Here is a 27,686-nt window from a genome sequence, read left to right on the forward strand (position 1 = left end):
TCATTCTACTGGCTCCTTTCAAGCTTTTTCTGTTTTTGTATTTATTATTTGAAGGCCACAATCGGGAACTATTCTGTTCTTTAATTAACCCTGCCACATCCAGTAGACCTTGATCATGCATTCATTCAAATATTTTATGAACACCTCGTATATGTGGCAGTCACAGTCTAAACTCTAGATCTAGGCACTGAGAGTTCAGAGATGAAAGCCGTGGCTCCCAAGATGCCTAGGGGAAACAGGGAGAATACAGGGGATCAGCACTTTGAGACAGGCTGCTTTGGGAGCAAAGGGAGGGCACATAACCCAGATGTGGAATGTTAGTGAAGGTTTCCTGGAGGACATGGCACCAAAGTCTCGGTCAAGCAAAGGGGACAGAAGGAACTGAAGCATATGCACTTATAACTGTATGAAACAGTGTCTATTTTTATCTCTTTACAGTTATGATATATCTTACCTCTACTAGATAATAAAGTCTTTGAGGCCAGGGACCCTTTTAAATTCTGTTGCACCCCACGGTTTCTAACAGAAAAACATACTAAACACTTTGTAAACTCAGGGTTTGATGGATGGCTAAATCTTGCATCCCAAAGTCGTCAGAAATATTGTTCAGTAAGGACAAAAGTTATTTGGGGACTTTGACATTTATTTCTCCCTTATTCTATTAGGCATGTGAAAATGAAATGGTGTGGTCCTTGAAGCAAAGAGAAAAGTAAATGAGGCTATGCCAGGAAGCAAATTCTCCCTGGCAGGAGCAGCAAATAAATAAAATGAAGGGAACAGAATTTGCTCAAAGGAGATAGTCACAAATGTAACCTATGGCTCTGCAGCACTGTCACCTCTGAAGCTCACACAGCCCTCCTCCTCTCCACTCACACAGAAGGTTGGGGGACACGTTTTAGCAAACTTCTGGTTATGGAAACTGCAGCATGAGTTCGTTGGGACGAGAAAACAGCTATAACGTGAATACAAAATTTCTCTTAAATGAACATAGGTGAATTTTGTTGAGTTTATGATGCAATTCCTCTTCAACTATCTAAAGGAACTCAAAGAGGACCTACCACCCCCAACTTGCCCAACCTTCAAGAATGGACAGTCAAATCTCTGCTGCGTCCAGCCCTTGCTCAGTGAAATAGACATTCTCTCCTTCCCGCGACTGAGACCAGGACTTTACTCACTTCAGTTGGGGGACCCCATCCACCCCGCGCCCCTAGCTAAAATCAAAGATCCAGCTAAAATTGGGTTCAGACACTGGTGTAACATTAAGGACGGCTTTCGTATCCCTCTTTGTACTTCATCGTGTTCTCCAAGTTCCATTCAACCGTGTATCTTTTTACAATAAAAAATGTAAGACCCCTTTAAAATATATATATTAAAACATTGAGCGCTATTCGCAAAGCTTCTCTTTTCAAAAAACAGTATTTGGGCTAACTGCCTTACCATGTTGAACCCTTGGACCAGATGGAAGTTCAAAAAAAGTTCAAGAAAAGGAAAGTAATAAAAATTACTCAGCAGAAGGGTCTTCGCTACCCAGTTACAGCTCTGCTATAAGGCTGCTTCTACCCTCTTTCGCCCCGGTGCCCCGCCTCCATCCCCGCCCCTCGTGGTACAGCATAACAGCGACTCCGCCCCTCTCTAGAGCGTTCCTCCAAGAGCCCCGCCTCTTCGTCTCAGTCCGCACTTGCACGCCCTGAGCGCCTGCCACAGTCTCGCGTCTATCCCAGTACCGCCTAGTCGGCCCGCCCCGCCCCTTGGGCGCACGCATGCTCGTCCGCGCCCGCGCCGGCCCCCACCCGACAGCCCCGCCCCCCGACGCCCTCCTGCCACGCCCCTGGTGCACGCCCGGCACGCCCCCTGGCACCTTCCCCGCCCCCTAGGCGCGCGCCCTCTGCCCACCTTCCCCCCCTTTTCCCCGCCCCGGAAAGCTGGGCTGCCAGGCGCGCACTCGCCCTCCTTGCGCCACGTGCTCGGTGGAGGGCGGTGCGGGGGGGCCGAGCCGAAAAGATGTTCTTGCTGCCTCTTCCGGCTGCCGCGAGACTCGCCGTCCGACATCTGAGCGTGAAGCATTTCTGGGGACCCGGTCCAGCCGCCGCAGACATGACGAAGGTGAGAGGCCGCGGCTCGCTCCGGGGCCGCCGCGAGAGTCCTGCCCGCGGGCCACGGGGACTTTGGGGCAGGTCAAGGCCGCGTTGTTCCGGGCTTCTGAGCCGAGTTACAGACATTGGCTAGAAAGAAACGTTTCTTGTCTTTGCGGAGCTCGGCGTTGGCAGCGGGCTGCGCGGGGGCTGCAGACCCCCCAGTATTCTCCAGCCGGCTAGTGCCGAGGATGCGCTCTTTCTTCTCTTGCTTGAAAGTGCTAGGACCCGAACTCTGCGCGCGAGGGAATGATAGCCGTAGCTCCCGTTTCCTGAGCTCCCACTCTGTGCCGTGCCCTTATTTCATTATTTTGGGCGCCAGGATTGTTCCCACCTTAGCTAGTAGGATGCCCAAGTTTGGTGAGGTGAAATGCCCTCTAGGGTCCCAGAGTCGGCCAATCACTGGCCCCAGGTTCCACACCAAGACCTCCCTCCCCCGCTGAAATTAAAGGCCAGAAAAACACAGGCTCTCAGGGAGTAAACTGACTAGAAGCGTTTCTGGAGAAAAATGTCTCTCTAGGGAAAAGGGCTTTGCAGGGAGACCCATCTGTTCGTGAGATTAGAAGTGTCCTGCAGAAGAAGCGCCTCCTCCATCTAACTGAGCTCCAAAACATTGTGAAGAGGGTCACTATTCGGTCGTGGGGTATCTGGAAAAGGGGAACGGCTTGGCGGGAGGAGCACATGTGTGGGAGTCACGCTTGAGGACCAGAAGGACTGTGCCTGGCTAGGGGTGTTCTAGGTGGGGCTTGAGCTCAGGCCTCTCCTTGAATCACAGATGGCCGAGGGACCAGAAGCTTGTCCCCTAGTCTGTTCAACACTATGGAAATAGATCCTACTCAGGTAACATCCGTGTTCTGTCTGATCAGTTCCCTGCTTGGTTCCCTGGAATCCCAGACAGTGGGCAATCTAGGTAAGTTTGAACCTGAGAAGGTTACCAACCCCGAGGAAGCCTATTTTGTTTGATGGAAAGGACAGGACATGCTTTGGTCTAAGTACCAGTGTGATTCTGTAGAAAGGACAGAGGACCTGAGGGAAGGCATCCGGATTCTTGACCAGTTCTGTTGCACACGGGCTAGTATGTGAAACCAGGTTTCAGTTTCCTTATCCATCAGATGTGAAGAAGACTACTTGTTCTTTCCACCTCACAGAGGTGCCCTAAGTCAGAACACATTTTTAAAGTCATAAATTGCTGTGCAAAGGCAAATAGTGATTCCTAGGTTTACTTCCTTATTTCAGTTGTTTGGGGCCTGGAGCTTAAGGAGATGAAAGGATAAGCCACTAAGTGCTGGACAGAATGCTCTGGCCCGACTCTCCCGGTGAAGGTGCATCCTTTTCCTTTCTTCCAGCCTATGAGTTGGCCAGAGTACTTTTTAGTATTGGCAAGTGCAGCCATTGACTTTATTGGGATGACATCCCAGAGTACTGCAGATTTGCATTTGAAGCTTGTAGGGGAGGAAAAACTTACTTCTACTCTCCAAGGTTCTAGGGCTGCACCTAAGAATGAAATGGACATAAAACAGATTAACAGGAGAAAGGCGTACAAGTTTTATTTCATATTTTTATGTGTACATGGGAACCTTCAAAAGGGAAATGAAGACCCAAAGAAAGCTTATATACCTTTTTAAACAGAGACGGGGAAATTGTGGGGATGTGATAACGCAAAGGAACCTGGGGGCAGTAAGTTGAGAGACAGGGACTGGGAAATATATGGGGGAAACAAGGCAGGATAAGGGTTATTTTAGTAGGTTTGTTTGGTGTTGACTCCCAATCTATGATGATAAGAATGTTCCCTTCCTGGTACAGGGAGAGAAGCTTTCTCATGGGAAATTTTATGACCAGCTTTTAGATAGGAAGGGTGGGGTGGTGGGCCGTCAGAGAGCCCTTCCTGCATCTGCTTTTTCTCAGCTGCCTGCACCTCAAAGTAATCAATATGCCAGAGTGGCATATTTCGGGGTGGCACGTTCTGAACCCCTTCCAGATCTGACTTCGTTACAAATGGAATTGTTTTCTTAAAGCACCTTTCTGCTCTTCTTTATTTGAAAGTGAAGGAAGCCCTCTATGTTGTGAAAGCTCTTGGGAGGGACCATCAAGACCAGGACAGGTAGTAATTGCGCTCTTGCATCGGCAGGAGTTTGAAACATTTAGGCAGGATGTGAGTATAGCTGATTGCCCAGCACCTGCTGCTGTTTTGGCCTTGCTCTTCTGTCCTTGAGGGGGACACGGTTTTGTTGAAATGATTAGCTCTTTCTGGAATTTGGGAACCCTTGAGTCCCTCTCAGGGATCTACTCTAATTATATTCACCTTTTCTCTTGTTTTCAGGGCCTTGTTTTAGGAATCTATAGCAAAGAAAAAGAAGATGATGTGCCCCAGTTTACAAGCGCAGGAGAGAATTTTAATAAATTGGTGTCTGGAAAGCTGAGAGAAATCTTGAACATGTAAGTATTCATCTGTGGGTTCCAGTTTTTAAAATGCCCTGAAAGTGAAAGAGAATATCTTTTCTGTGCTTTATCATTAGTGGATGAAAATGCACAGAAGTACACTGGCTGGGATCTTCTCAGTGGAAGTGAAAGTATGTGTCTGTGGCATGCACATTGGTACTTCAGGTTCAGTATTGGGTGGGTCCACAGTTCTGGGAAGTCAGGCTGCTTCAGCCAAATCACAAACTTATGTGAGAGGCTGACCCAGAAGGATCTGGAAAGTACCCTATTTCCTCAGCCCACCCTCCTGGCTCCAGTCTGTTTCTCCCCACCCCCTTCCCACCTTCCATCTCTCTACCTCTTTAACTCCCCTTCTCTTGGGGGGAACAGCCTGGGCTGGTTCAGAATAGCCTGAGGAGGCTGCAAGCCTTGAGTTTCAAGGGCTTCTCAGATCTTAAATGACATGCGAATCGCCTGGGGGTGTAGTTAGAATGCAGTCCAGTAAATCTGGGTGGGGCCTGAGATTCTAACCACTCTTGGATTAGCCAGGGTCTGGGGAAGGTAGGAAAACATTGGGGTTTCCAAGTCCTTCTGAGCTGCGGGCCACGTTTAACAGAAACAGAGGTGACAACATAGGCCACTGCAACTGTATATTATTTGGATTACAGTTAGCCTATTAGCATCTGATAGGTGTAGTCTAATAATTAGAGTAATTGTGTAATTACTGAATGACAGAATTTGCATCGCCTGTCAATTTACCAGTCCTTCACCAGTAGGCAGCTCTCTCAACTGCCTTGATTAATTCATTAACCCCAAAGCTAACCTGTACGAGTACAGAACAGCCTGGCCTTCCTGACTGCGAGGTACCAGGGCATCCAGTCCTCAGGCTGTAATTGTGCGTTGCCACCTGCTTTGTTTTTAAATTGCCGGGTATCCCATCTGTAGATAAATCACAAAAAACCTCCAGGTTGAACACACTGCAGTCAAGTCAGCCACTTAGGTTGGTGTCTTGCATCTTTTATGAGGTTTAAGATCGAGATCAGCCTCCATTCAGTGCTCAGCTCTCCCCTGCATTACCCGTCCACGGCATCGCTTTCTGTAGTTGGCATTAAATCTAATCTGGAAGTTTTTGAGATAGAATTAGAAGTGCTGCATCTGAGAAATCTGGCCTGAGAGAATTCTGTATTTGATAAAAACATAAGTGTAACAAATTTGCAGAAGCATCAGAGCATACTGTAATAATGCTAAAGGTTTGTTTATGTCACTTCTCAATGGAGCAGAGCAAACTATAATTTTTAAAACAACTGTTTCTTTTTGTTGCAGATCTGGACCACCCCTGAAGGCAGGCAAAACCCGAACCTTTTATGGTCTGCATGAGGTATGAGGTGAAAATAAGGTTTATGTGGCAAACCCTGAGTTAGCACCTATATGTGCCAAGTACTGTGGCTGACCAGTCAGGCAGAAAATTTTGTATCGGATTATGTGTTTGTTTTATCCCAGGATTAAGCCGCAAGTATTAGTTAACATTGTAAAGAGGCGAGTTGTTGTCAAAAGGTACTGCATCTCTTGTATTCCTCAGTCTGCAAGCTTTCTTGGTTCAGTGGCCCTGTCTTACATAGCGAGTTATTTGCAGGATTATCCTCGCCCTCCCTTTGCAACACAGAGTTATAAAATTTAACCAAGATAACAGGGCTTACAAAAATAAAACAAGCAAACTTCGTGGAGGGTTTTGTCCCGTGCAGCGCTTTAGGGGGTTGTGTGCAAGCTCCTGTGCCATTTCATGCTGGAAGTGGATGCTTTAAAGACGTAAAGCAGCTGATTTCGTGTATCTTTTGGAACAGGACTTCTCCAGCGTGGTGGTGGTTGGCCTCGGCCAAAGGACGGCCGGAGTCGACGAACAGGAAAACTGGCACGGAGGCAAGGAGAACATCAGGGCCGCTGCAGCAGGTTCTTTAACTTTTGAACTTTAATGTTGGTAAAGATTCCTAAGGATCACTCGGTCAGATTATGTCTCCCCTCTTTCCATCACCATCCCCTCACGTTCACACAAATAACTCTCAACAGATATTCAGTTTCCCTTACCTAACATGCTTGGCTTTACTTTAGATACAGAAGGTTAGCTTGTGGAATTTTATTTTTATATTTCTTTAGCTTGTGTCTGGGGGTTTCAGGACCACTTGTTCCCTCTTGCAGTATCGGCCTTAGAGCTCTGTTTTGCCAGAAAGTCCTGGTGGGTGATTTTTTTCCTTTTTTGTAATGCAGCCCTCGTGTTGCCCAAATTTTATTTTATTTTATTATTTTTATTTATTTATTTTTAATTTATTTTTGGCTGTGTTGGGTCTTCGTTGCTGCACACAGGCTTTCTCTAGTTGCAGCGAGCAGGGGCTACTCTTCATTGCGGTGCGCGGGCTTCTCACTGCGGTGGCTTCTCTTGTTGTGGAGCACGGGCTGTAGGGCACATGGGCTTCAGTAGTTGTGGCTCGCGGGCTCTAGAGCGCAGGCTCAGTAGTTGTGGCGCACGGGCTTAGTTGCTCCGCGGCATGTGGGATCTTCCTGGACCAGGGCTCGAAGCCGTGTCCCCTGCATTGGCAGGCAGATTCTTAACCACTGTGTCTCCAGGGAAGTCCGTTGCCCAAATTTTAAATCATGTGGAGTCATCATATTTACAAATCAGAGAAAATGGATGCCAAGGGTAGGATGCTTGTTTATCACTAGTTACCAAAGGTGCATGCCTGTTCCAGTTTGTCATGTGGACAGTTCAAAAGTTGAGGTAGGTGCCATTGGGTCTCTTCAGAGCTGAGCGGCAGGACAAGGCCTTCACCGCGGAGACTGTGGTTAAAGATGCTTTGAAAAACATTGCTGAGGTGGTGATAATTAGCTTGATTGATCTTTGACCCCGTGTATATCATATGTGCTTGTTAAATGTACTTTCAAAGTTCATGTTCGGAGATTATTTCATAACTTTTATTTGGGAGATTTTGCTGACCTGATCTTAATAAACGCTGTGTTAATAATGGACTTTGCTCAGTTCCTTGGGTGTAATTTCAGTGTTATCACTTCTATGATATTTTTAATCTGGCAAGCTCCTGGTGATTGGGATGCTTCATCAGGAAACCCTAGTGTTTCAGAAGTGATACTAGTAATAGCAGCCACTTCTTGAGGGCCCGCTTTGTGAGGTGCTAGACTAGTCATTTTGTCCATCAGTCTGTCCTCCCACCCTCTGTGAGGTGTGTGCTCGTCCTCACTGTACAGAAGGGGAAGTGGAGGCTCAGAAAAGTCAAGTGTCAGGGCCAGGATTTGAACCCCAATCCTGATGTTTTCTCAGGACCCCACCCCAGGCCTCTGCCTTCTGCCCTCAGAGGTGTCCCTGACTGACTCCGGTTTTCTGGTTCCTCTGTCCCTGTGAAGCGGGGTGCAGACAGATGCAGGACCTGGAGATCCCGTCCGTGGAGGTGGACCCCTGCGGAGACGCCCAGGCAGCTGCGGAAGGAGCGGTGCTTGGGCTCTATGAGTATGACGACCTGAAGCAGAAGAAGAAGGTCGCCGTGTCAGTGAAGCTCCATGGAAGGTGATGGAATAAAACCAGGACCAGGCCCTTTCCCTGCGTGCTGATGGCAGGGCCTTTTGGACACGAGCTGCCTGCCTTTCAGCATTGGGCACTGCCATGCAGCTTGTCTGTGGCTCTCCCATGGCCTTAGCCATTTTAGGAGTTTGGTGACTGTGCCTCCATTCTGCTCCTGGCTTTCGTCCTGTGCGTGTTTCCCCCCTGACTCTCTAGACCCCTCCGTGCTTGCTGGTTCCTAGGAAACCATACCTGGTTGGCTCCCTGACAAGGGAGGGCACAAGATGACAGACGGGTCCCAGCAGGTTTTGATGCAGATCGTTTCCATCTACCCAGCGCCTGCGGGCCCTGTACTAAACACCAGAGATACGCAGATGCAGGGATCTGGCCCTTGCCCTCCTGGTCTAGTGGGGAGACTCATCTTCGAGCAGATTTATTGAGCACCAGCTACACTCCAGCCCTATTCTGTGTTCAGGAGCAGACAGTGTGAGACCCTCAGGAGACGGTGCTGGGAGGACAGCGGGGGTCCTCCCGGTGGTTGGCAGCTGTTGTGTAGTGGGTAAGAATGAGGGCCCTGCGACCAGTCAGCCTGGCTTTGAATCTGGCTCCCACTTCCTGGCTGGGTGACCTCAGTGAAGTGACTGAAGTCTCTCTGTGCTTCATTTTCCTCATTGGTTGAGTAGAGTTGTGGCTCGGATTTCATGGGGCTTTTATGGTCGCCAGACAAAACCCATCAGGGGTGTGGCACACGGTGAACCCCGTAAGTGATGAGTGTTATTCTGCCTCTCCACGCGCCGTGTTAATTCCTGTCGTGCATACGAAGACCCAGGGTCGTGGAGCGCTCACCCACGTCCTTTGTCTTCTGAAGCCGGCCCTGCCCTCCGGTGGGTTGGAGTTCAGGGTCCCGACCCAGGCAGGGAGAAGGCGGGAGGCCTTCAGTTCCCCGGCAGGACTGAGCGAGGGGAGCTTGCTCTGTAGTCACACTCTGGAGGAGTGTAAAACAGGCCTTTCTGTGGAAGCCTCTGCCGTCAGATTTGGGGGGTAGATTGAGGGCTCCAGAGGTCCCTCAGGCCAACAGGTGAGGTGAGGATTCTAGGTTTCCTCTAGCTCAGCTCAGTGGGGGTCGTGTTTTCCAGCACTTTATAAGCCATAACAGCTGCCCCCCTGGATCAGATCACAAAGAAGAAATCCGGGTCCCTGTGTCCATCACGTTTCACTTGTCATCTTCGGCGGGAGCCCTCCTAGCTGGACTGTGGTCAGTGTTCTGGAGAGGCTGTCTGACGATGACCTTGTGCTTGCTTTTGCCAGTGGGGATCAGGAGGCCTGGCAAAGGGGAGTCCTCTTTGCTTCTGGGCAGAACCTGGCGCGCCACTTGATGGAGACGCCTGCCAATGAGATGACGCCAACCAGATTTGCGGAAATTATCGAGAAGAATCTCAGAAGTGCTAGTAGTAAAACAGACGTCCACATCAGGTAATTCAGGATTGTGTCATAGACTCCTATGCTAGAGCCCGACGGAGCCTCAGAGATCCTAAAATCCAGCTCTCTCACTATTCGGAGAATTAACTTGAGACTAGAGAGGTGAGGTCACCCACCAGCAGCCACATACGAGTGGGGGTAAGGGCTCAGTTTGAGGTTTCTCCCATCATATCTTGCCTTGCTTTTGAGAGTGTTGTGACTGCACACTGCACATGTGTGTGTGTTTTGTAGCAGCTTTATTGAAATATAATTCATGTAATGTACAATTCACTCTTGTAAAGTATGCAATTCAGTAATTTCTAGTATATTCACAGAGTTGTGCCACCACCACCACAGTTAATTTTAGAACATTTTCATTACCCCGTAAAAGGAACCTTGTACCCATTAACAGTCACTCCTCATTTCCCTCTCCCCCTGGCCATCAGTTCATGGACATATGGGTTGTTTATACCTTTTGGACTCTGAATAATGCTGTTGTAAGCATTTGTGTATAAGGTTTTATGTGGACGTATGTTTTCCTATCTCTTGGGCATGTGCCTAGGAGTTGAATTATTGGATTGAATGATAACTCTTCACCTTTTTGAGGAGTGTGCACATTGTATTTTGTTTTGGTGAATCCTTTCTGTCTTTTCTCTTTTTGACATAAGTGAAGAACAGAGCACGCCCTCCTTGGCATGGAATGAGAATCTCTACCTGGTAGATTCCGTTAGCTAGATCAAATACCAGAACTGGTGTTCCCAGGCCGTCCTGAGGTCCATGGTCAGCAGCCAGGCTGTTAGATGTAAAAGGCTGCCCCTCCAGGCTCCCCGTCACCCTTTAAGCAAACCAAGTCTGAGTATTTGGGGATTTATGATTAAAGTAAATCCACAGATATTTGCTTTACCTAAAGAATCCTTTACTATCAAAGTTGCTTCTCAAGGGCACTTCCATTTAAAAGGATTCTTCAGTATTTAATTGTGAGTAGAGTTTGCATTTTTCAGGAAAACCCCTGTGGTCTAGATAGAGTGAAGAAAATGTATAATCTATAGAAAACGTAGTGTTGGAGCTTGATAAAATTTCTGGACTGGTTGCTATATATTCTGTAGCAATGTTTAGTCTCTACAAAGGTGTCTTGGTAAAGACTATTCCTTGTTTTGTTTAAGGAGACACCAGAGCTATGTTGTGTCAGCAGATTGTGGCAGTGTGGCCTCACATTATCAGTAAGGGCGCCTCCTGTGTGCCTGGGAACTTAGCTTACAAAGGTGGGTGGCGATGGTTCTTGTGCTCAGACAGCTGAGGACCGTGCAGGAAGGAATAGGCAGGGAAGTGGCTGTGCAGGGGACGCTGCAGGAGCAGAGAGCCAGGGAGGATTGTGGAAGAGTCGAAACGGCTTGCCAGCAAAAGCGGTGCCTAAGCAGAGTCAGGGAGGTGGCTTAGAAGTGAACAGACAGGAGAGCGGGGCAGGAGCGCCTATGCAGTGGCCTTGGGAAGCTGCATGGCTTGCGGTGGAGCAAAGGGAAGTCGGCCAGAGATGAGGCAGGTCAGGCGGGCGGAACGTAACCCTTAAACTGAGGCAGCTGCGTCACACGCGCTCTAGCATAGGTGGGTGTAAATCAAAGAAATACAGACTGTACTTCCAGAAGGGCAGGACTTTAATAAAACATCAAGTACTGGGTTTGTGAATAAAAATGCCCACGTTATACGGCCTCGCTTCTTTTGAAGTGTTTTTTTTTTAAATTGTCATACCTTCCATTTTTATAGTCTTTTCCCTCTGAAGTTGGGTGGCCCTCTCTCTACAATGACATCCTAGATTAATAGTTTCAACAAGTGGCTAGGCAGGTGCGGGAGGAGCGTTCCTTGAAGAAGGTCGTTTCTGGTCTGTCTGTAGGAGGGTAGGATTTCTCCCCTGGCCTAGTTACTGTGGCCAGAAAGCAATACAAAGCCCTTTTGGGCCTCCAGCCTAGGAGGAATAGCGATGTGGCATCTGTCTTCTGGTTGGCACTAAGGACTATTCCCATTAAATTACCCCCACTGATCCCGTGTTTATTAAGTAATAACTAGTTTTCCCACTTCAATCAGACATCTCAAACTGTGAGAAATAGTGTGACAACATTAAAAAGATTGAATTCCAGCAATTCTGTAAAAGCAAAGAAATAGGTAGTTTAGTCTAATCAATGGAGTGTAGTTTTGTTGGTTCTTTGTTTGTTGATTGGTTGGTTGGTTATTGCTTTGTCTTTTTCAGAAGTACCAAAAATAAATCAGTGGACTCCTCAGCTATCTTTGAGTACCCTTTATGGTCTCAGAGCCTTGCTAATTTCATCTTTAAATTAAAACTTTAGAAATATGTGAGTGGGTTGGGAAAAAAAATCAAGTAATAATTGTTTATTGACTATGCACTATTATCTGACATTGTATTGCATACCATACATGAATTCTCTTAGTAATTCTGTAGTTAATTTTTTGATGGAGGTGTCATTGATCTCATTTTATAGATGAGGAAACAGACTCAGAATCAAGTGACTCACCCAAGAATATACAGAAAGCAGATAGGAGGTGATAATTGAAGCATTAACGTGTCTATATTAAGAGCTTTTATGTTATACTTTTTTACACACGGATGAGTTATTCTAAGTTATTGAAATGGAGATAGCAACATGTATTTACTTTTTCCCTTTTCTGCCCTATAGACCCAAGCCTTGGATTGAGGAACAGGAAATGGGATCATTCCTCAGTGTGGCCAAAGGGTCCGAAGAGCCTCCAGTCTTCCTGGAAATTCACTACAAAGGCAGCCCCAATGCAAGTGAACCTCCCTTGGTGTTTGTTGGGAAGGGGATTACCTTTGACAGGTACTTCTTTACTGCATCCATGGTTTGTATTTTGGTGAATGCTTTGTATGCCGTTGTATTATTTGGTGTGTAATTTGGTTCAGAAGCGTGGTGTTTGGTCAGATCTTATGTGTAACTTTAAATATATTAGGCTGCCACTTATAAAACGCCTACTGTGTGTCAGAGGCTCTACTAGGCATTTTACATATATTAGCCCTGATCTTACGCCTAGGAGCTAGGCGTTGCAGACATTCTTCAGGTAAGGAAACCGTGACTCAGGTTAAATAATTTGTTCAAAGCCCCATAACTAATAGAATCGGAAGTCAAACTCAGCTGTGTGTTTAAAATGTCTTAAAATATTTCCATCATACACTTTGATTCTCCTGTATGGATATTAAGGATTTCCAAGTAGATAATGGTGAGGCAGCTTTCCAAGTAGATCATGCTGTCTTCCCTTTGCTTACTTGAGATTACTTTTTTTGCTGACCAGTCTAGCTTTCATTAATCTCCTTAAACCATAAGTGTTCCTTAGAATTGGAAGCTCTCTCTGGTTATTTCAACCAGGGAGAAGCTGAGTTGGAAAAGATGATCTGAGTCAGTATTTCCCATGGAAAGCATTTGCTACTGAATACTAGTTTCTGGGTTGCTAATTAAATGTGAGACTTGAAAAGGATTACTTGATCAAAAAACTAGGTTAGATAAAACAAATTGTTTTTTATTTTGTTTTGTTTCAACTACAGGACTTCTTGGGGGTACAAAATACAGCATTTTCTAAATTTCCTTTTTTTTTTGATTGAAATATAAATATAGTTGACATCTTAATTTCCTTTTGAAGGGAACGTTTATCTTAGGAAATCATGGTCCATAGAAACTGCTTTGGAAAATGCTGCTAGAGATTCCATAAAATCTTGATGTCCCCTAGTATGTTTTTGCGCCCATTCAGGAACTCCATCTGAAACGTGAATGAATCCCACCCTTACCGGAGTGTTTCTAGGCACTGTGATGCCTCTGTCCTGGGCAGATCTGGCCTCCAGGCTGGTCTTCCTTGTACTAGCAGATTGTAATGCCTCTTGTGTTTTCCATCCACTGGTTCACGTTCTCTCCTTTAAAGCATTGGTCTCCAAACGATCTTCGTTATGTAGCCCATCAGTAAAAGATTCGAGCTCATACCACTCAAAATACGCATCTTTATTTATGTCACGTTCATATACTGTTGTATTAAAGTGTGTATTATAAAACACTACAGCAGGGAATTCCCTGGCGGTCCAGTAGTTAGGACTCGGCGCTTTCACTGCTGGGGCCTGGGTTCGACGTCCGGTTGGGGAACCAAGATTCCATAAGCCGCGTGATGCAAGCAAAAAAATAAAAAAATAAAATAAAAATAAATAGAACACTACAGCAGATAAAAATTAGAGAATGAAAGTTGTTTTTAAACGTCTTGCTGATTGTGATGGTTTTATACTATCATGGGCTAATGTCTTAATTGAAACATTTATGCTAAGGGTGAAGTTTATTGTTCATTAAATCTGTACTTGAATTTTTTGCTATGGGAATATTAAGCAAGGAGGCCTGACCTAGTCTTCTCGGTTTAGAGAAGGCTTTCTAGAAGGAGTGACAGTTTTAGCTTAAGATGTGAAGGATAAGGGAGTTAGTTCTCGGGGGGGGGGTAGGGCAGGGAAAGAGCCGGGTGAAGGCTGCGGGTGGGAAGGAAGAGGGGAAATTCCTGGTACTGAAAGAATGCCAGAGTGGCCGTGACAGAACGTGACTGAGGGAAGGGACAAGGCACAGCCGGAGAGATAGGCAGAAGCTGGGTTGTTCTGGGCCCGGTTAGATGTTGGACTTTGAACAGTTGGAAGTAACTGAAGGGTGTCTAGCAGAGGGAAAGAATGACGTGAGAGTTACACATACAGTGAAGTCCACCCATTACGTGTTCAGTTCAGTGAGCTTAACAACCTGTGCACCCATGCAGCAAAACACCTCTGTCATGAAAACAGAACATTTCCCTGACACCCCAAAAGCTCCCTTGCGGAATTTTGGGGGATGCTCTTTTGCAGTCATCCTCTCCCCTACCCCACCTCAGCCAGCCAGTCATCTTTCTGTTATTGTAGATTAGTTTTGCCTCTTCCAGAAATTCGCTTACGTGGAATCTTTTATGCCTGGCCTCTTTCCCAGCATATTATCTTTGAGATTTAACCATGTTGTGGTCATATCAGTAATCTGTTCCTTTATATCACTGAGTCATATTCCGTTGTATGGACATACCAAAATTTGTTTATCCAGTCATTGCTGAGGGAAATTTGGGTTGTTCCAGTTTTGAGTTATTAGTAATAAAGCCGGTATCATCTAGAAGCCTTTGTGTGCATATATGTTTATCTTTCTCTTAGTTAAATACCTAGGAAAGGAGAGTTGAGTTGTGTAATAACTGCATGTTTAACTTTATAAGAAACTACCAAAGTTTTCCAAGGTTCTTATACCATTTTGCATTCCCACCACCAGTGTACAAGGTTCTAGTTGTTCTCCATCCTCCCCAACGTTTTATGGTGTCCGTCTTTCTAGTTCTAGCCACTCAGGGAGTGTGTAGTGGTATTTCTTTGAGGTTTACTTTGCATTTCTCTGACTAATGATGTTTAGCATTTTTTATGTGCTTATTAGCCATTGGTACATCTTCTTTCGTGAAGTGTCTGTTCAGATCTTTTGCCCTTTATTATAGGAGTGTTTGTCTTACTGAGTTATAAGTTTTTTAAAAACATATTCTAGATACAAGTCCTTTTTTTCAGACAAATGTGTTGAAAATATTTTTTTTTCCACTGTGAGGCTTGCCTTTTCATTTTTTGAAGTGGTGCCTTTCGAAGAGCAGTTTTTCATTTTAATGAGGTATAATTATCAGTTTTTAATTTTATAGTTCGTACTTTTTTTGCCCTGTTTAAGAAATTATTGCCTATGCCAAGTCTGTGTTTTCTTTGACAAGTCTATGGTTTTAGCTTTTAAGGCTATGATCCATTTTGAATTTTTGTATATGCTTATAAAAAGCATTGAGGTTCTTTTGTTTGTCTTGTTTTGTTTTTTTTATCTATTTGTAAAAGTTTGGTAGTTGTGTGGGTAATGAAGTGAAGGGGTAAGACTGCTATAGGGACACCTGAATATATATAGGAGCCAGGCAAACATCTGAATGACTGATGGTGGTAGCCTCAACTTGGATGGACGCAGGAGAAAAGAAATGGATGGATTGGAGGGGAATCTAAAAGGTGAGCAGAGATAACTGCTGACCTTTGACTGGTGGTTATTTAGAACGATAGTCCTATACACAGAGTGGAACCCCCTGAGCAGAAGTGGCCTAGAAGTAGATAGAAGGACAACCTTATGCACCAGCTTGCTCTCCTTGCCCCCATGGGGTTATGTCTGGACTTCTTGGACCAGGAGTGTACTTCTTTTCTTATTCAGAGCCAGTGGATAATCTTTAATTCTAGGTGTAAATGACAACCATCTAAATATCAAGTGCAGGGCTTCCCTGGTGGCGCAGTGGTTAAGAATCCACCTGCCAGTGCAGGGGACATGGGTGCAAGCCCTGGTCCGGGAAGATCCCACATGCCGCAGAGCAACTGAGCCCGTGCGTCACAGCTACTGAGCCTGCGCTCTAGAGCCCGCGAGCCACAACTACTGAGCCCACGTGCCACAACTACTGAAACCCACACTCCTAGAGCCCGTGCTCCGCAACAAGAGAAACCACCGCAATGAGAAGCCCGCGCACCACAACGAAGAGTAGCCCCCACTCATCCAACTAGAGAAAGCCCGTGCACAGCAACAAAGACCCAATGCAGCCAAAAATAAATAAATAAATTAAATTAATTTTTAAAAAAAGATTTAAATATCAAGTGCTTTGGAGGTGAATGAGAATTAGGATCTGATTTCTAAGGTGAGCAGATGTCAGAGCAAGGAGTTGACTCTCTCACCAAGGCAAGTCAGCAGCAGAATCCAATTAGAACTCAGAGTAGAAACCCCTGGCTCATTGCCCAGCCTGCAGAGCCAGTGGCTCTGGATTCTTATAAACCGGAAGCAGAAAAGTCACTAGTTAGTTCAAGAAGTCTGGGGCAGTGGCTTGGGTTTCTTGGTAATTGAAACCTTTCTCAGCTCTTGTGTTTGGGCACTGTCTTGAGGCTTCGGGCTAGCATCTTCCTCGTGCCTGGGTTGTATTTTGCCGTCTGCAGGATCTAGCACACCTTGGGGGTGTCAGAACGAGTTCTCTCCTGTCTTCCTAGGAGTTGAAAGGAGATCCTCCCGGTCTTCTGTGAGCTTGTCAGCTTTCCCCAACAGCTTGTGACCTTCAGGTTCAATAAGTTGATCAATTCATAAAATTTGCTGAAAAGACAAATCTACATGGGTGTCAGGAGTTCAGATGGGGTTTGAGCAGTGTTGACTGCATGATGTAATGTTTCCAGTGGCACTGCTTAAATTTCTTTCATACAGAAATAAAATGAGCTAACATACCCGCCTGTATTTCTGGAATTATTTTGTGTCTTTTATAAAAACCACAATATTATCTTTTTAAATGCTGAAATCATTGATTCCCAATTTGGAAATTTCTTGGTGTTTGTATGTGGTAGTTTACCCTCAGCTTATACGTTCTTTTTAGGGAAACGGTTCTGGCCCCCTTCTTTGCTATTAACATGGTACATTGTCCTTTTCCCCGCAGTGGTGGCATCTCCATCAAGGCGGCTGCAAACATGGACCTCATGAGGGCTGACATGGGAGGAGCCGCCACTATCTGTTCAGCCATCGTGTCTGCTGCCAAGCTCGACCTGCCCATCAACATCGTAGGTGCGCGGGAGAGGGAGGGTGTCTTGGAGAGCTTCTGGAATCCTGTCAAATGGTAGAACGGAGACAACAAACATGGTTTTCTCTAATCTGAAAAGATCAAGAAATGGTTTTTAAATAGGTTTTCATCAAGTGGAAGATGTTTGTTTAGCTGAGATAGGTGTTATCTTGTCTGAACTGGCAGAGTTAAATGTATTCTGCGTTGTGGGCTGTAACTAGAATTGATTTGTTTTACTTCTGCAAAAAAGTGGTTAGCAGTCAGGGACACATAATGTCAAGTTTGCGGTTTACTCCAATGGAAAATGCTCAGTCAGTAGTCAGGGTAGCGATTACCTCATAGGGTTGTGGCTGATTAAGTGCCCCGACAGGCAGAAAATGCCTGGGACAGAAAAAGTGCTCAGTACGCAGGCGATTTTTGTAGTGCAGGATGCCGGACACAATGCTGGGGGTTTGCCATGTGTCAGAGGGGGAGCTGGGAGCGGGGACTGAGGTCGAATGACTTGCCCAGTGTCACCTCCACTGCATGGGAAAGTAGGACTGCAGTCCAGGTCTGTCTGACATGCCCCCTCCCTCTCCTCCTCCATTTTTGCTGAACTATTTGAAAGTGAGTCTCAGACATCATGACACGTCACCCCTGAATACTTCTGCTTGTGTCTCCTAAGAACAAGGACATTCTGTGTAATGACAATACCATTATCATTTCCAGGGATTGATACAGTAACCAAATTCAAACTGCCCAGTTGTCAAAAAAATGTTTGTTTTATATGTGTGTCTATACACACACGCATTTATTTATTTCTATTTCTTTTTGAAATCTTGGAGCCACTCAAGGATCACCCCTTGCATGTGGTCACCATGGCTCTTTAGTTTTCTTTAATCTAGAACCTATTCCTGCCCCCCTTTGTTTTCTTTCATGACACTGGCAGTTTTTAAAGGTTCAAGGTCATCTTGCGATGTTCTACAGTTCGGATTTATTTGGTTATTTCTTCACAATAGAATCAGGTTAGACTTCTTTGGAGAGAATGACGTGTATTTCCTGTTGCTGGTGCACGTAATGTCACCTGGGTCACTGGTGATGCTAAACTCCATCACTTGGTCGAAGTGGTGTCTGTGACTGGCATCTGTTGAGGGCCCGCTGATGACCTAGGTCCCATGGGTGGCGTATTTGGACCTAGCACACTCCATGTTCCTTCATATATTCTTTTTTTGACAGGTTTGGCCCCTCTTTGTGAAAATATGCCCAGCGGGAAGGCCAACAAGCCTGGGGATGTTGTTAGAGCCAAGAACGGGAAGACCATACAGGTTTGTAGGTGGAAGACACAGCCTCCGAGCTCTGCTCTTTCTGAAGGACTCCCAGCATAGCCACATAAACACACCTTGAACGGGTGCGGAGCACTGGCTCTATGTAGGGAAGGGCAGTGCCTTTATTATGAGTAGCTTTTCATGCAGTCAAAAGTATTTCTTCATGGGAACTTTAAGATTATTTTTCCTATCTTACTATTCCTCCTACTTCCTGAATGCTGTACACACAAATTACCGTGAATTTGCAGCCAACCCTGCAGAACAGGGCAAAGCAGTAAAAGTGCAGGCTGTTTTCTGGATACACCTTTGACGTGATAACTTTTTCCATTTAGCAGCTCATTCGAGTGGAAAACGCATTCTGCATCATGGGTGCTGCATCTGGGGATATGGCAGCAGGTCGTCCGCTGGGCACGTGTATGCATGTACACACACACTGCCCATAACGACTGAGCCTCTATTTAAAAGAAGAGGATATAATATATATGAAGTTGCTGAAGTTGCAAGAGTTCTCCGGTCTGGAGATCCAGGCTGCTGCTTCGGTGTATCTTTCTTAAACTCTTTAGCCTTTTTGTTTTCAGAAATCTTGATATTTTTTCCCTTCCTGTTATAAACTTAATGGTAAAGTGAACCAGACACTTCTCTTTATTTCAGCCTCCAAAGTCATCAGCATTTGGTTATCAGCTCTGGTACGGGGATTATTAAATTACATTTGCTCTTCAGAGTAAATATACTATTCCTGTTCTAATGGTAGTATGTTTTTGATACTCGATGACAAACATCACACCAGCGTTTTCTTTTAAATTGAACATAGCTGTGAGTGTCTAAATTTTATATTCATTATTTGTATCATCTTACCCTTTTTTTTTTCTTTTCACCTTCCTCTTTGCAGGTGGATAACACTGATGCTGAGGGGAGACTCATCCTGGCCGATGCGCTCTGCTACGCGCACACTTTTAACCCAAAGGTCATCATCAATGCCGCCACCCTGACAGGTCAGACAACGTGCTTTTCCTGCTTTTGTTTGAAGAAAGTCTCATTTGTTGGCATCGAGGGCACACATTGTACTCAGGGCACTATTTTGCTGAAATCTGGCTCGCTGCATTTGCATTGAAAGATCTTTCACCAAAGGAATTGTTCTGCAGTTGTAAACTGCTTCGAATATTAGCCTTGTTGTTTTGAAACATCCCAGGCTGTACCTTTAAATAAAGAAACAACAAGTGGGTCAGGTCAGCCCATCCACAGCGACGACGTCTATAAATGATACTAAGCGATGTTTTCTGTTACAATTGCTGTTTGATACAGGTCTGAAAAGATTAGTGATAAATCCCAGAATCAGTAGTTATTTTTATTAATCGTAATGCATCTAATGCCCCCTGAGTGTTTTCTGAACTTTTGTACTTGAGGTTGTACAGAAATGAAAACACTGGGGATGGAGGTGGCAAGATCCTCATGTAGCGGAGGCGGGGCCGTGTACTGTGTTGTGTGAAGCTCGTTGGCTTTAAGGCCAGCCCAGGGGTGGCTCCCAGCTGTGCTATTTACTAGTCCGCCAGCCTGGGGCTGATTCCCTGACACCCCCGAGCATCAGTACCTGGGGACAAGTCTGTTTGTCTCGCAGAGTTGTGAAGACTGGAGGGAGTTTCTGGAAAGCCTCTTCAATGCAGCGCCCGCATGCGGCAGGCAGCACCACCGGCTCTGTGGAGTAGGAGTAAATGCCTAAAGGGACGACAGTGGGCATTGCCTTATTGCAGAAACCCAGTGTTCATAATCTTCTATCCAACAGTTCTCTTTTTAGGGATTCATTCTGTCTCCACCTTTTTTAAGATTAAAATTCAGATCATTTTTTATCCTTTGGTTTTAATTCTTCCCCTGGTCACGTGAGCCTTTACTTTAAGAGAAATCAGTTCATGTTTCTTTTTTATGTGTTTCTAACAATAGTCCACAGATTTATATGCTAAGAATCCTTTTTTCAAGCTGGCATTATAGTATTTTTATGGTCTTTCGTCTCCCTTTTCAGTTCAGCAAATATTTTAAGCTGAACAACAGAGGTTCTGGGGCTGGTGTTTGAGGGGCAGTGCTGAGGTGGGTGATAGTATACCCTTTCTGTAAATGAGGAATCACGGCCCTCCACCCCCTTTTTTTCCCCAAGCCTGAGGGTGTGAGAAGGTGGGAAAGTTGGTTCCAAGTAACTAAGGGCAACCTGATGGGTGAGCCTTCAGATCACCCCAGCCGTTGTCCTTGCTGAAGGCTGTTGATGGCTCATTTTAGTTCCCCAAATAACTTACTGAGCCCCTTCTTGGTTCCAGGAGCTGGGATTCAAAGGGGGAGGATGAGAAACAGTTTCCAACCCCAAGTTCATAGCAGGAAGAGGAACGTAGTCTTTAGAAGGAGAAAATAATTTGTCCTGCCTCTTTTTTTTTTTTTTTTTTAATTTATTTATTTATTTTTGGCTGCGTTGGTTCTTTGTTGCTGCACGCGGGTTTTCTCTAGTTGCGGTGAGCGGGGGCTACTCTTCATTGCAGCGCACAGGCTTCTCATTTTGGTGGCTTCTCTTGTTGCGGAGCACGGGCTCTAGGCACGCGGGCTTCAGAAGTTGTGGCACGTGGGCTCAGTAGTTGTGGCTCACGGGCTCTAGGGCGCAGGCTCAGTAGCTGTGGCGCACAGGCTTAGTTGCTCTGCGGCATGTGGGGTCTTCCTGGACCAGGGCTCAAACCCGTGTCCTCTGCATTGGCAGGCGGACCCTTAACCACTGCGACACCAGGGAAGTTCCCTGTCCTGCCTCTTAATAGCATGTGACTTTGACAGTGTCTCAGTTGTCTCGTCTGTAAAAGGGGTATAATAGCACGTCATTGGCAGGAGGGGTGCCTGTGAAAATTAAATAAGGTGATACAGGTTGGTGTGCCTGGTAGACACTGGACTGATGTTACTGACCTTTAAAGGGTAGGCCTGTAGCAGACTGTAGGAGCAGCGGCTGCTCAGGGGGTGCCATTCAGTCATGGTACCTCTCATTTTCTTAACGCCTGTGATTTAGGATGGAACGAGAGTGGTGACATCAGCACCTTCCTTGGAGCTTTGATGTTCCTTCCATACTCTGAGAAATTCTGGTAACACTGATGAGTTAGCACCTCAATATACAGCTTCAAAAGTGCCTTGTAAAAGAAAATGGAAGGTATGCCCCCGATAATGGTAATTCTGAAATTGGTGGTGGTACTGGTTCTGTAATTACGTAGAAAATAGATGATTTTCTGAAGTATGTAATGAAATCATCTCTAGAGCCATGATCCCTGTTGGATCACATTAAATATTCATGTCTCCCATTTTCTCTTCCTTTAAGAGAGGATATCACATCACATTCTTGTTTGCAGTCAGTGCTCATCTTCTCTTTGAGAAATTCAAACAGTGATGCAAGACTCTTACAGGGCTGATAGGAGTGTTTTGAGGACAAGTGAATAAGTATGGAAAAAGCCACTAACTTGAAAAGTAAAGCATTAATGAGTGTGTATCCCCGCAGTCATATAGACAGACCATAGGCAGTGAGTAACCAGCAACCATCGTAGTATCTGGGATATAGGGGATGCCACGAATGATTGTTGACACAGTCGGCCTGTGTTTAATTCCTGCAGATGGCTGGGGATACAGAGGTGGGTCAGGACAGAGGTGAGGCCTGCGTCCCATGGGGCGCGGCAGTCAGCAGATCCTCACACTGACCAGCACAGAGGAGCCGGGTTAAAAGGAGTCCGTGAGAGCCTGTGCATCTGGGGATTTGACAGGTCTGAGATGTCAGGCATCTTGTCTGAGAAGTGCTGCTTGAGCTGGGATCTGAAGGAGGAGGCGTTAGCGGGGGGAGGAGGGGAGAGCGAAGGCCCCTCTCGAGGTGGGTGTGTGTGGGCAGCGGTGAATGGGACCGAGAGGAGCAGAGCGTGGCTGGGTGAGGACTTTGGGGACCCGTGTGCTGATAGGCACCAGTCCCCCGCTGGCCTTGGCGTGTTGCGGGATTTAGTCTGGAGCCAAGTGCAGCAGGAAGCTAAGAGCGGAGACTGTGAGATCACATTTGCCCTGTGAAAGCGTCCCTGGCCAGCAGCGTGCTGAGTGCAAGGGAGAACGGCCGAGGAGACGCCGCAGTCCAGGTGGGCTGGTGAACGGCGTTCGGTGGTTGACTCCGGCGGATGTGTAAGTGTGTGTGTTAAGGATGAGTGTCTGCGTTTAGCTTCAGAATAATGTGTCAGGTCTGAGAGTATAGGTGAAACAAGTTTGCCCGTGACTTGATAATTGTTTGTGGTGGTTAATGGATGCTTACTTGTATGTCCATTACATTATTCTCTTTGCTTTGTGTATATTTGAAGTTTTTGACAATAAGGTTTTTTTGTTTGTTTTTTTAAAGTATTACCATAGTCCAGTGGTAGATGATGGTGGTAGCGGTCATGGTGAAGGGAAGTGAATCGGTTTGAGATGTAATTGGGAGGTAGAGTAACAAAACCCCAAGGGACAAGGACCCAAACAGAGTTGCCCAAATGTCACGTGGAATCACAGGTTTTTACATATGGGTCACCGTTATGTTTACACTACACTGTAGTCTGTTATGTGTGCAGTAGCATTATGTCTAAAAACACAATGTACGTACCTTAATTTAAAAATACTTTATTGCTGGGGCTTCCCCGGTGGCGCAGTGGTTGAGAATCTGCCTGCCAATGCAGGGGACACGGGTTCGAGCCCTGGTCTGGGAAGATCCCACATGCCGCGGAGCAACTAGGCCCGTGAGCCACAATTACTGAGCCTGCGCGTCTGGAGCCTGTGCTCCGCAACAGGAGAGGCCGCGATGGTGAGAGGCCCGCGCACCGCGATGAAGAGTGGCCCCCACTTGCCACAGCTGGAGAAAGCCCTCGCACAGAAACGAAGACCCAACACAGCCATAAATAAATAAATAAATAAATAAATAAATAAATAAAATAAACCCAAAATTAAAAAAAAAAAAATACCTTATTGCTGAAAAATGCTAATTAACCATCATTTAAGCCTTCTGCGAGTCACAGTAGAAACATCAAAGAACACTGATCACAGATCATCATAACAAATAATGAAAAAGTATCAAACATTGCAAGAATTACCAAAATGTGACACAGAGACACGAAGTGACCAAATGCTGTTGGAAAAATGGCTCTGATAGGCTTACTTGACACAGGGTTGCCACAAACCTTCAATTTGTGAAAAATGCAATATCTGCAAAATGCAGTAAAGCAAAGTGTAATAAAACGAGGTATGCCCGTACCTCTACCCAGTGGACTTTTAAAGTCATTAAGAATACTTTTAACGAATTTGTTTATAAAAGAATAAACGTTTAAAGCATAAGAGGAAGAACACGTATTGGACATGTACAGTATGGTCTTAATTGTGTTTTTTTTTAAGTTTAGAAGAAATCTGGAAAGAAATATTAAAAATATGTAGTGGTTACCCCTGGGATGAGATTATTGGTGATATTTGATGTTTGCTTTTTTTTTCATTTTCCTTAATAATTGAAGGTGAATTCTAGCTATATATACAGCAAGGATTTCCCAACATCATCTATTTTCTAAAATGAGGGAGACATTAAAGTAGGGTTAAAGGCTAAAGTTTTGGTCTGCACAGCAGCAGAGAAACCTGTCTCGCCGGAAGAGAGCGAACGCTGACCTGAAGGGCTGTGTCTTGCAGGTGCCATGGACATAGCTTTGGGGTCTGGTGCCACCGGGGTCTTTACCAATTCTTCCTGGCTGTGGAACAAACTATTTGAGGTAAGAATAACACATACAGACCTAGAATATGGAGATGATTTAATTACTCTAGCCTTAGAATGCTATATTTCTTAATTAAAGTGATTTTTATGTTGTAGATTTGCCTTTGAAATGAAAATTCAATAAACTCGATTCAGTGTGGTTTTCTATAAATGTTCCAAAATGTTCCAAAATTATGGGTATGATACCATATTCCTCCTGTCCTCCAGTAGCTTCAGAATGAAGTGAAAATAACTTGAAAATATCCCTGATGTAGAAAAGGTTACAAGGACAGCTTTGTAGAAGAAGGAATGGCCTTTTAAGGAATACGGGTCATGAGTCAAGTCGGGGAGCATGTAGATAGGGCTCACCCGCGTCCCTTGTCCCTTCGCGGGTGGTGAGAAGGACGACTTCTGCAGCTGTGCTCTGTGCCTCCTCCCAGCCCTTTCACAGCAGCCTCCTCCAAACAGCAGTTTCCCGTCACCACCACCCGCCCCCCACTCTCACCGCCATCAGCTTTCCCCAGCGACACCGCTCTGTTAGCCTCCTTTAGCTTGTCCAGAGGCAGTGTGTACCTCTGGCGTCTTGGTGACACCCTGCTCTTGGCTTCCACGATAATCTTTTCTTCTGGTTTCCTTCCTCACTGACTTCTGTTTCAGCCTCCTTGGCCAGCTTTTTCCTTTGTCTGCCCCTTTGGTTGCCTTCAGTCCTGGGCCACATGTTCTTACTCTGCATGGTCCTCACCGGAAGGCCCATCTATTCCCCTGGCTGCAGCTGGCACCTCTCTGCTGAGCTCCCGTCTCTCCTGAAGCCCAGACCCTGTGCATCCCACTTAGCTATGAAACAGCTCCATCTGGCACCTCATTCTTTCAACAATTAATGGGAGCTTACTATGTGCCAGCAGAAACAAATACAAAATGTCCCTGAATACATTCTTGTTGTGGTTTAAGGTCCTAAACTGCCCTTCCACCCTAAACTGCTTCCCTTTCACCTCTTGCCATCTCACCATTTGTGAAGCCCCCTTCTATCATCCCCAGCCTCGGGGAGAAGCTCAGCCCCCTTGTCTCCTTTCAGGTAGGCTGTGGGGCCTCTCTTCTGTGCCAGGCACCCAGTGTCCAGTGTCCCTCGCTATCGTCCACAACGTCGTTGTTGGTTTTGATTTTTTTTTAATTTAATTTTCTTTAAAAAATTAAAGTTATATGTATGTAAACATTGAAATAACAGTCAGCAGTCTATACAGCCTACAGCCTCTTTTCCTGGAGGCAGTTACTTTCAACCCTTGGTGGGTTCATCTGATAACTACTCAAGTCTCAAAACAACAGCTTACATTGCTGCTTCCTGACTTTTCACTTTTGGCTCTTACCTTTGACCACAGTGTATTAAGACAACCTTTATCCATTTCTCCTACTAGCCTGTGGGCCCTTTGATGGCTCAGTTATTAAGTGTCTTTATATCCCCAACACCTCTTGGTGCTCAGCAGTTCAGTAGATGATGGATGGATGGATGAATGAATGTGTAAATGATTACATGAATTAATGAGGTCACCTTATCTTAGGAGATCTGGCCTAATCAAACCAGCAAAGCCTGTCCGTGCTACAGGTTACCAGCTTATTCATTTAAACTGAGACCCATAATATTAGTTTGATGATTTTAGCAAATGCCCTACAAATTTGTGGGACTGTTTTACAACATTCCTGGCTCCTTTTATAATTCTTAAGTAAACCTTTTAACTAACTGAAATAATTCTGGAATCTGTTGTATTGCATCATGTTTTAGAGTAACAGGTCAGAACCTGCTTCATCTACTCTGCCAACTAGCATACCTATTTGTTCTCTAGGCCAGCATTGAAACGGGAGACCGTGTCTGGAGGATGCCTCTCTTTGAACATTACACAAGACAGGTTGTAGATTGCCAACTTGCTGATGTTAATAACATTGGAAAATATAGGTATGTAAAGTAAGCTATAAAAGTACATTTTTACAGTCATCATTGGTTGCCAGAATGACCATTTTCAGTTTAATCCCCTTTCACAAAAGGTTTAGCTGTCCAATTTTCTTTTGATGTAGTGCTTGTAAGCACTAATTTCTGTCTTTTATTTTCAAGGTATTTCCCAACTGGTTCTCAAAATTTTGCATGTTTTCAAATCTAAAGGTCATTTTAAGCAAATGGTAAGGGAATGAGATACACAAAATGGTCATTACCATAGGAAAAAGAATTTATCCTTTATGCTTAAAGCTATGTCTGAAAATCTTGAAAGTGATTTCTGGGTTAACATCTTAAGATTTCTCATTAGCTTGACTTTGCTCTCTGGTCATAGAAGCCACTTAGCAAGAATGGAGGATCTTAATAGAACGTTCAGTGCACATTTACATGGGGTTAAATGTTGATTGTTGTCTTCCTCTTCAGATCTGCAGGAGCATGTACGGCTGCAGCGTTTCTGAAAGAATTCGTGACTCATCCTAAGTGGGCGCATTTAGACATAGCAGGTGTGATGACCAACAAAGATGAGGTTCCTTATCTGCGCAAAGGCATGGCTGGGAGGCCCACGAGGACCCTGATTGAGTTCCTGCTTCGGTTCAGTCAAGACAGTGCTTAGTTCAGATGCTCTAAAATGCCTTCATTCTGTCTTAAACAGGCAGTAGAGCTTCAGAATACTTTTGAATGAATAGCTTAAAATCTTTTAAGGGAAACAAAGGATGGTATTTAAAAACATAGAACAAAATGAAATTTGTATGCCTTGATTTGTTTTTCATTTTATGCAGAGATTTATAAAGGTAAAGCTAATATCTTGCTTGGCAAAGATTTTTAAGATACTCTCTCTTAAATGAATAACAATGATTTTTTAAAAGCTACCTTACTACTTTTCAGAGTATATGTTTGTAATTGAGGAGCAAAATTGTATTTCAGATTTGTGATGCTGGGAATATGAACAAACTAAAAGTTGCTATGCAGTTGTCAGAAACAATAAATCCAACTTCTTGTGCTCCCTGGTGTGGCTCTGATTTACTTATATATTATTCTAAACCCAGTGATGCTATAATATAACTTGTCTCTTCTGGCTGTGTTATATGAACTAAGTAATTAAGTTGGATTTCAATGTTCATAATCACTTTGGGGCACTCAGTGATGAGCTTGTGAGTTTGTGAGGCAGTACCATTATCCCCACGTTACAGGTGAGGAAAATGAGGCACAAGAGAGGGTTAGTAACATGCCAACGACGTCACCAAGCTAATAAGTGGGAGAGCAGAAAGCAGTAGAGCTTTCATTTTTTTTTTAAATAAATTTATTTATTTATTTTATTTTTGGCTGTGTTGGGTCTTTGTTGCTGCACATGGGCTTTCTTTAGTTGCGGCGAGCAGGGGCTTCTCATTGCGGAGGCTTCTCTTGTTGCAGAGCACTGGCTCTAGGCGTGCGAGCTTCAGTAGTTATGACACGT

The 27,686-nt window shown here is 45.1% G+C and overlaps 1 protein-coding gene across 1 annotated transcript; it reads left to right on the plus strand.

Annotated features, from left to right (window-relative positions):
- Nucleotides 1-1,892: 1,892 nt before the first annotated feature.
- Nucleotides 1,893-27,233, plus strand: LAP3 (leucine aminopeptidase 3). The gene is made up of 13 exons (XM_061191259.1): nucleotides 1,893-2,103; nucleotides 4,453-4,568; nucleotides 5,874-5,928; nucleotides 6,392-6,497; nucleotides 7,959-8,118; nucleotides 9,421-9,585; nucleotides 12,258-12,416; nucleotides 17,086-17,210; nucleotides 18,421-18,509; nucleotides 19,399-19,501; nucleotides 24,192-24,271; nucleotides 26,088-26,197; nucleotides 26,657-27,233. The coding sequence occupies exons 1-13, from the start codon at nucleotides 2,002-2,004 to the stop codon at nucleotides 26,844-26,846; spliced, it is 1,560 nt and encodes a 519-aa protein (XP_061047242.1). The 5' UTR covers nucleotides 1,893-2,001; the 3' UTR covers nucleotides 26,847-27,233.
- The last annotated feature ends 453 nt before the right edge of the window (nucleotides 27,234-27,686 follow it).

The sequence above is a fragment of the Eubalaena glacialis genome, chromosome 5 (genome assembly GCF_028564815.1).
Source record: "Eubalaena glacialis isolate mEubGla1 chromosome 5, mEubGla1.1.hap2.+ XY, whole genome shotgun sequence".
Classification (NCBI taxonomy): Eukaryota; Metazoa; Chordata; class Mammalia; order Artiodactyla; family Balaenidae; genus Eubalaena; species Eubalaena glacialis.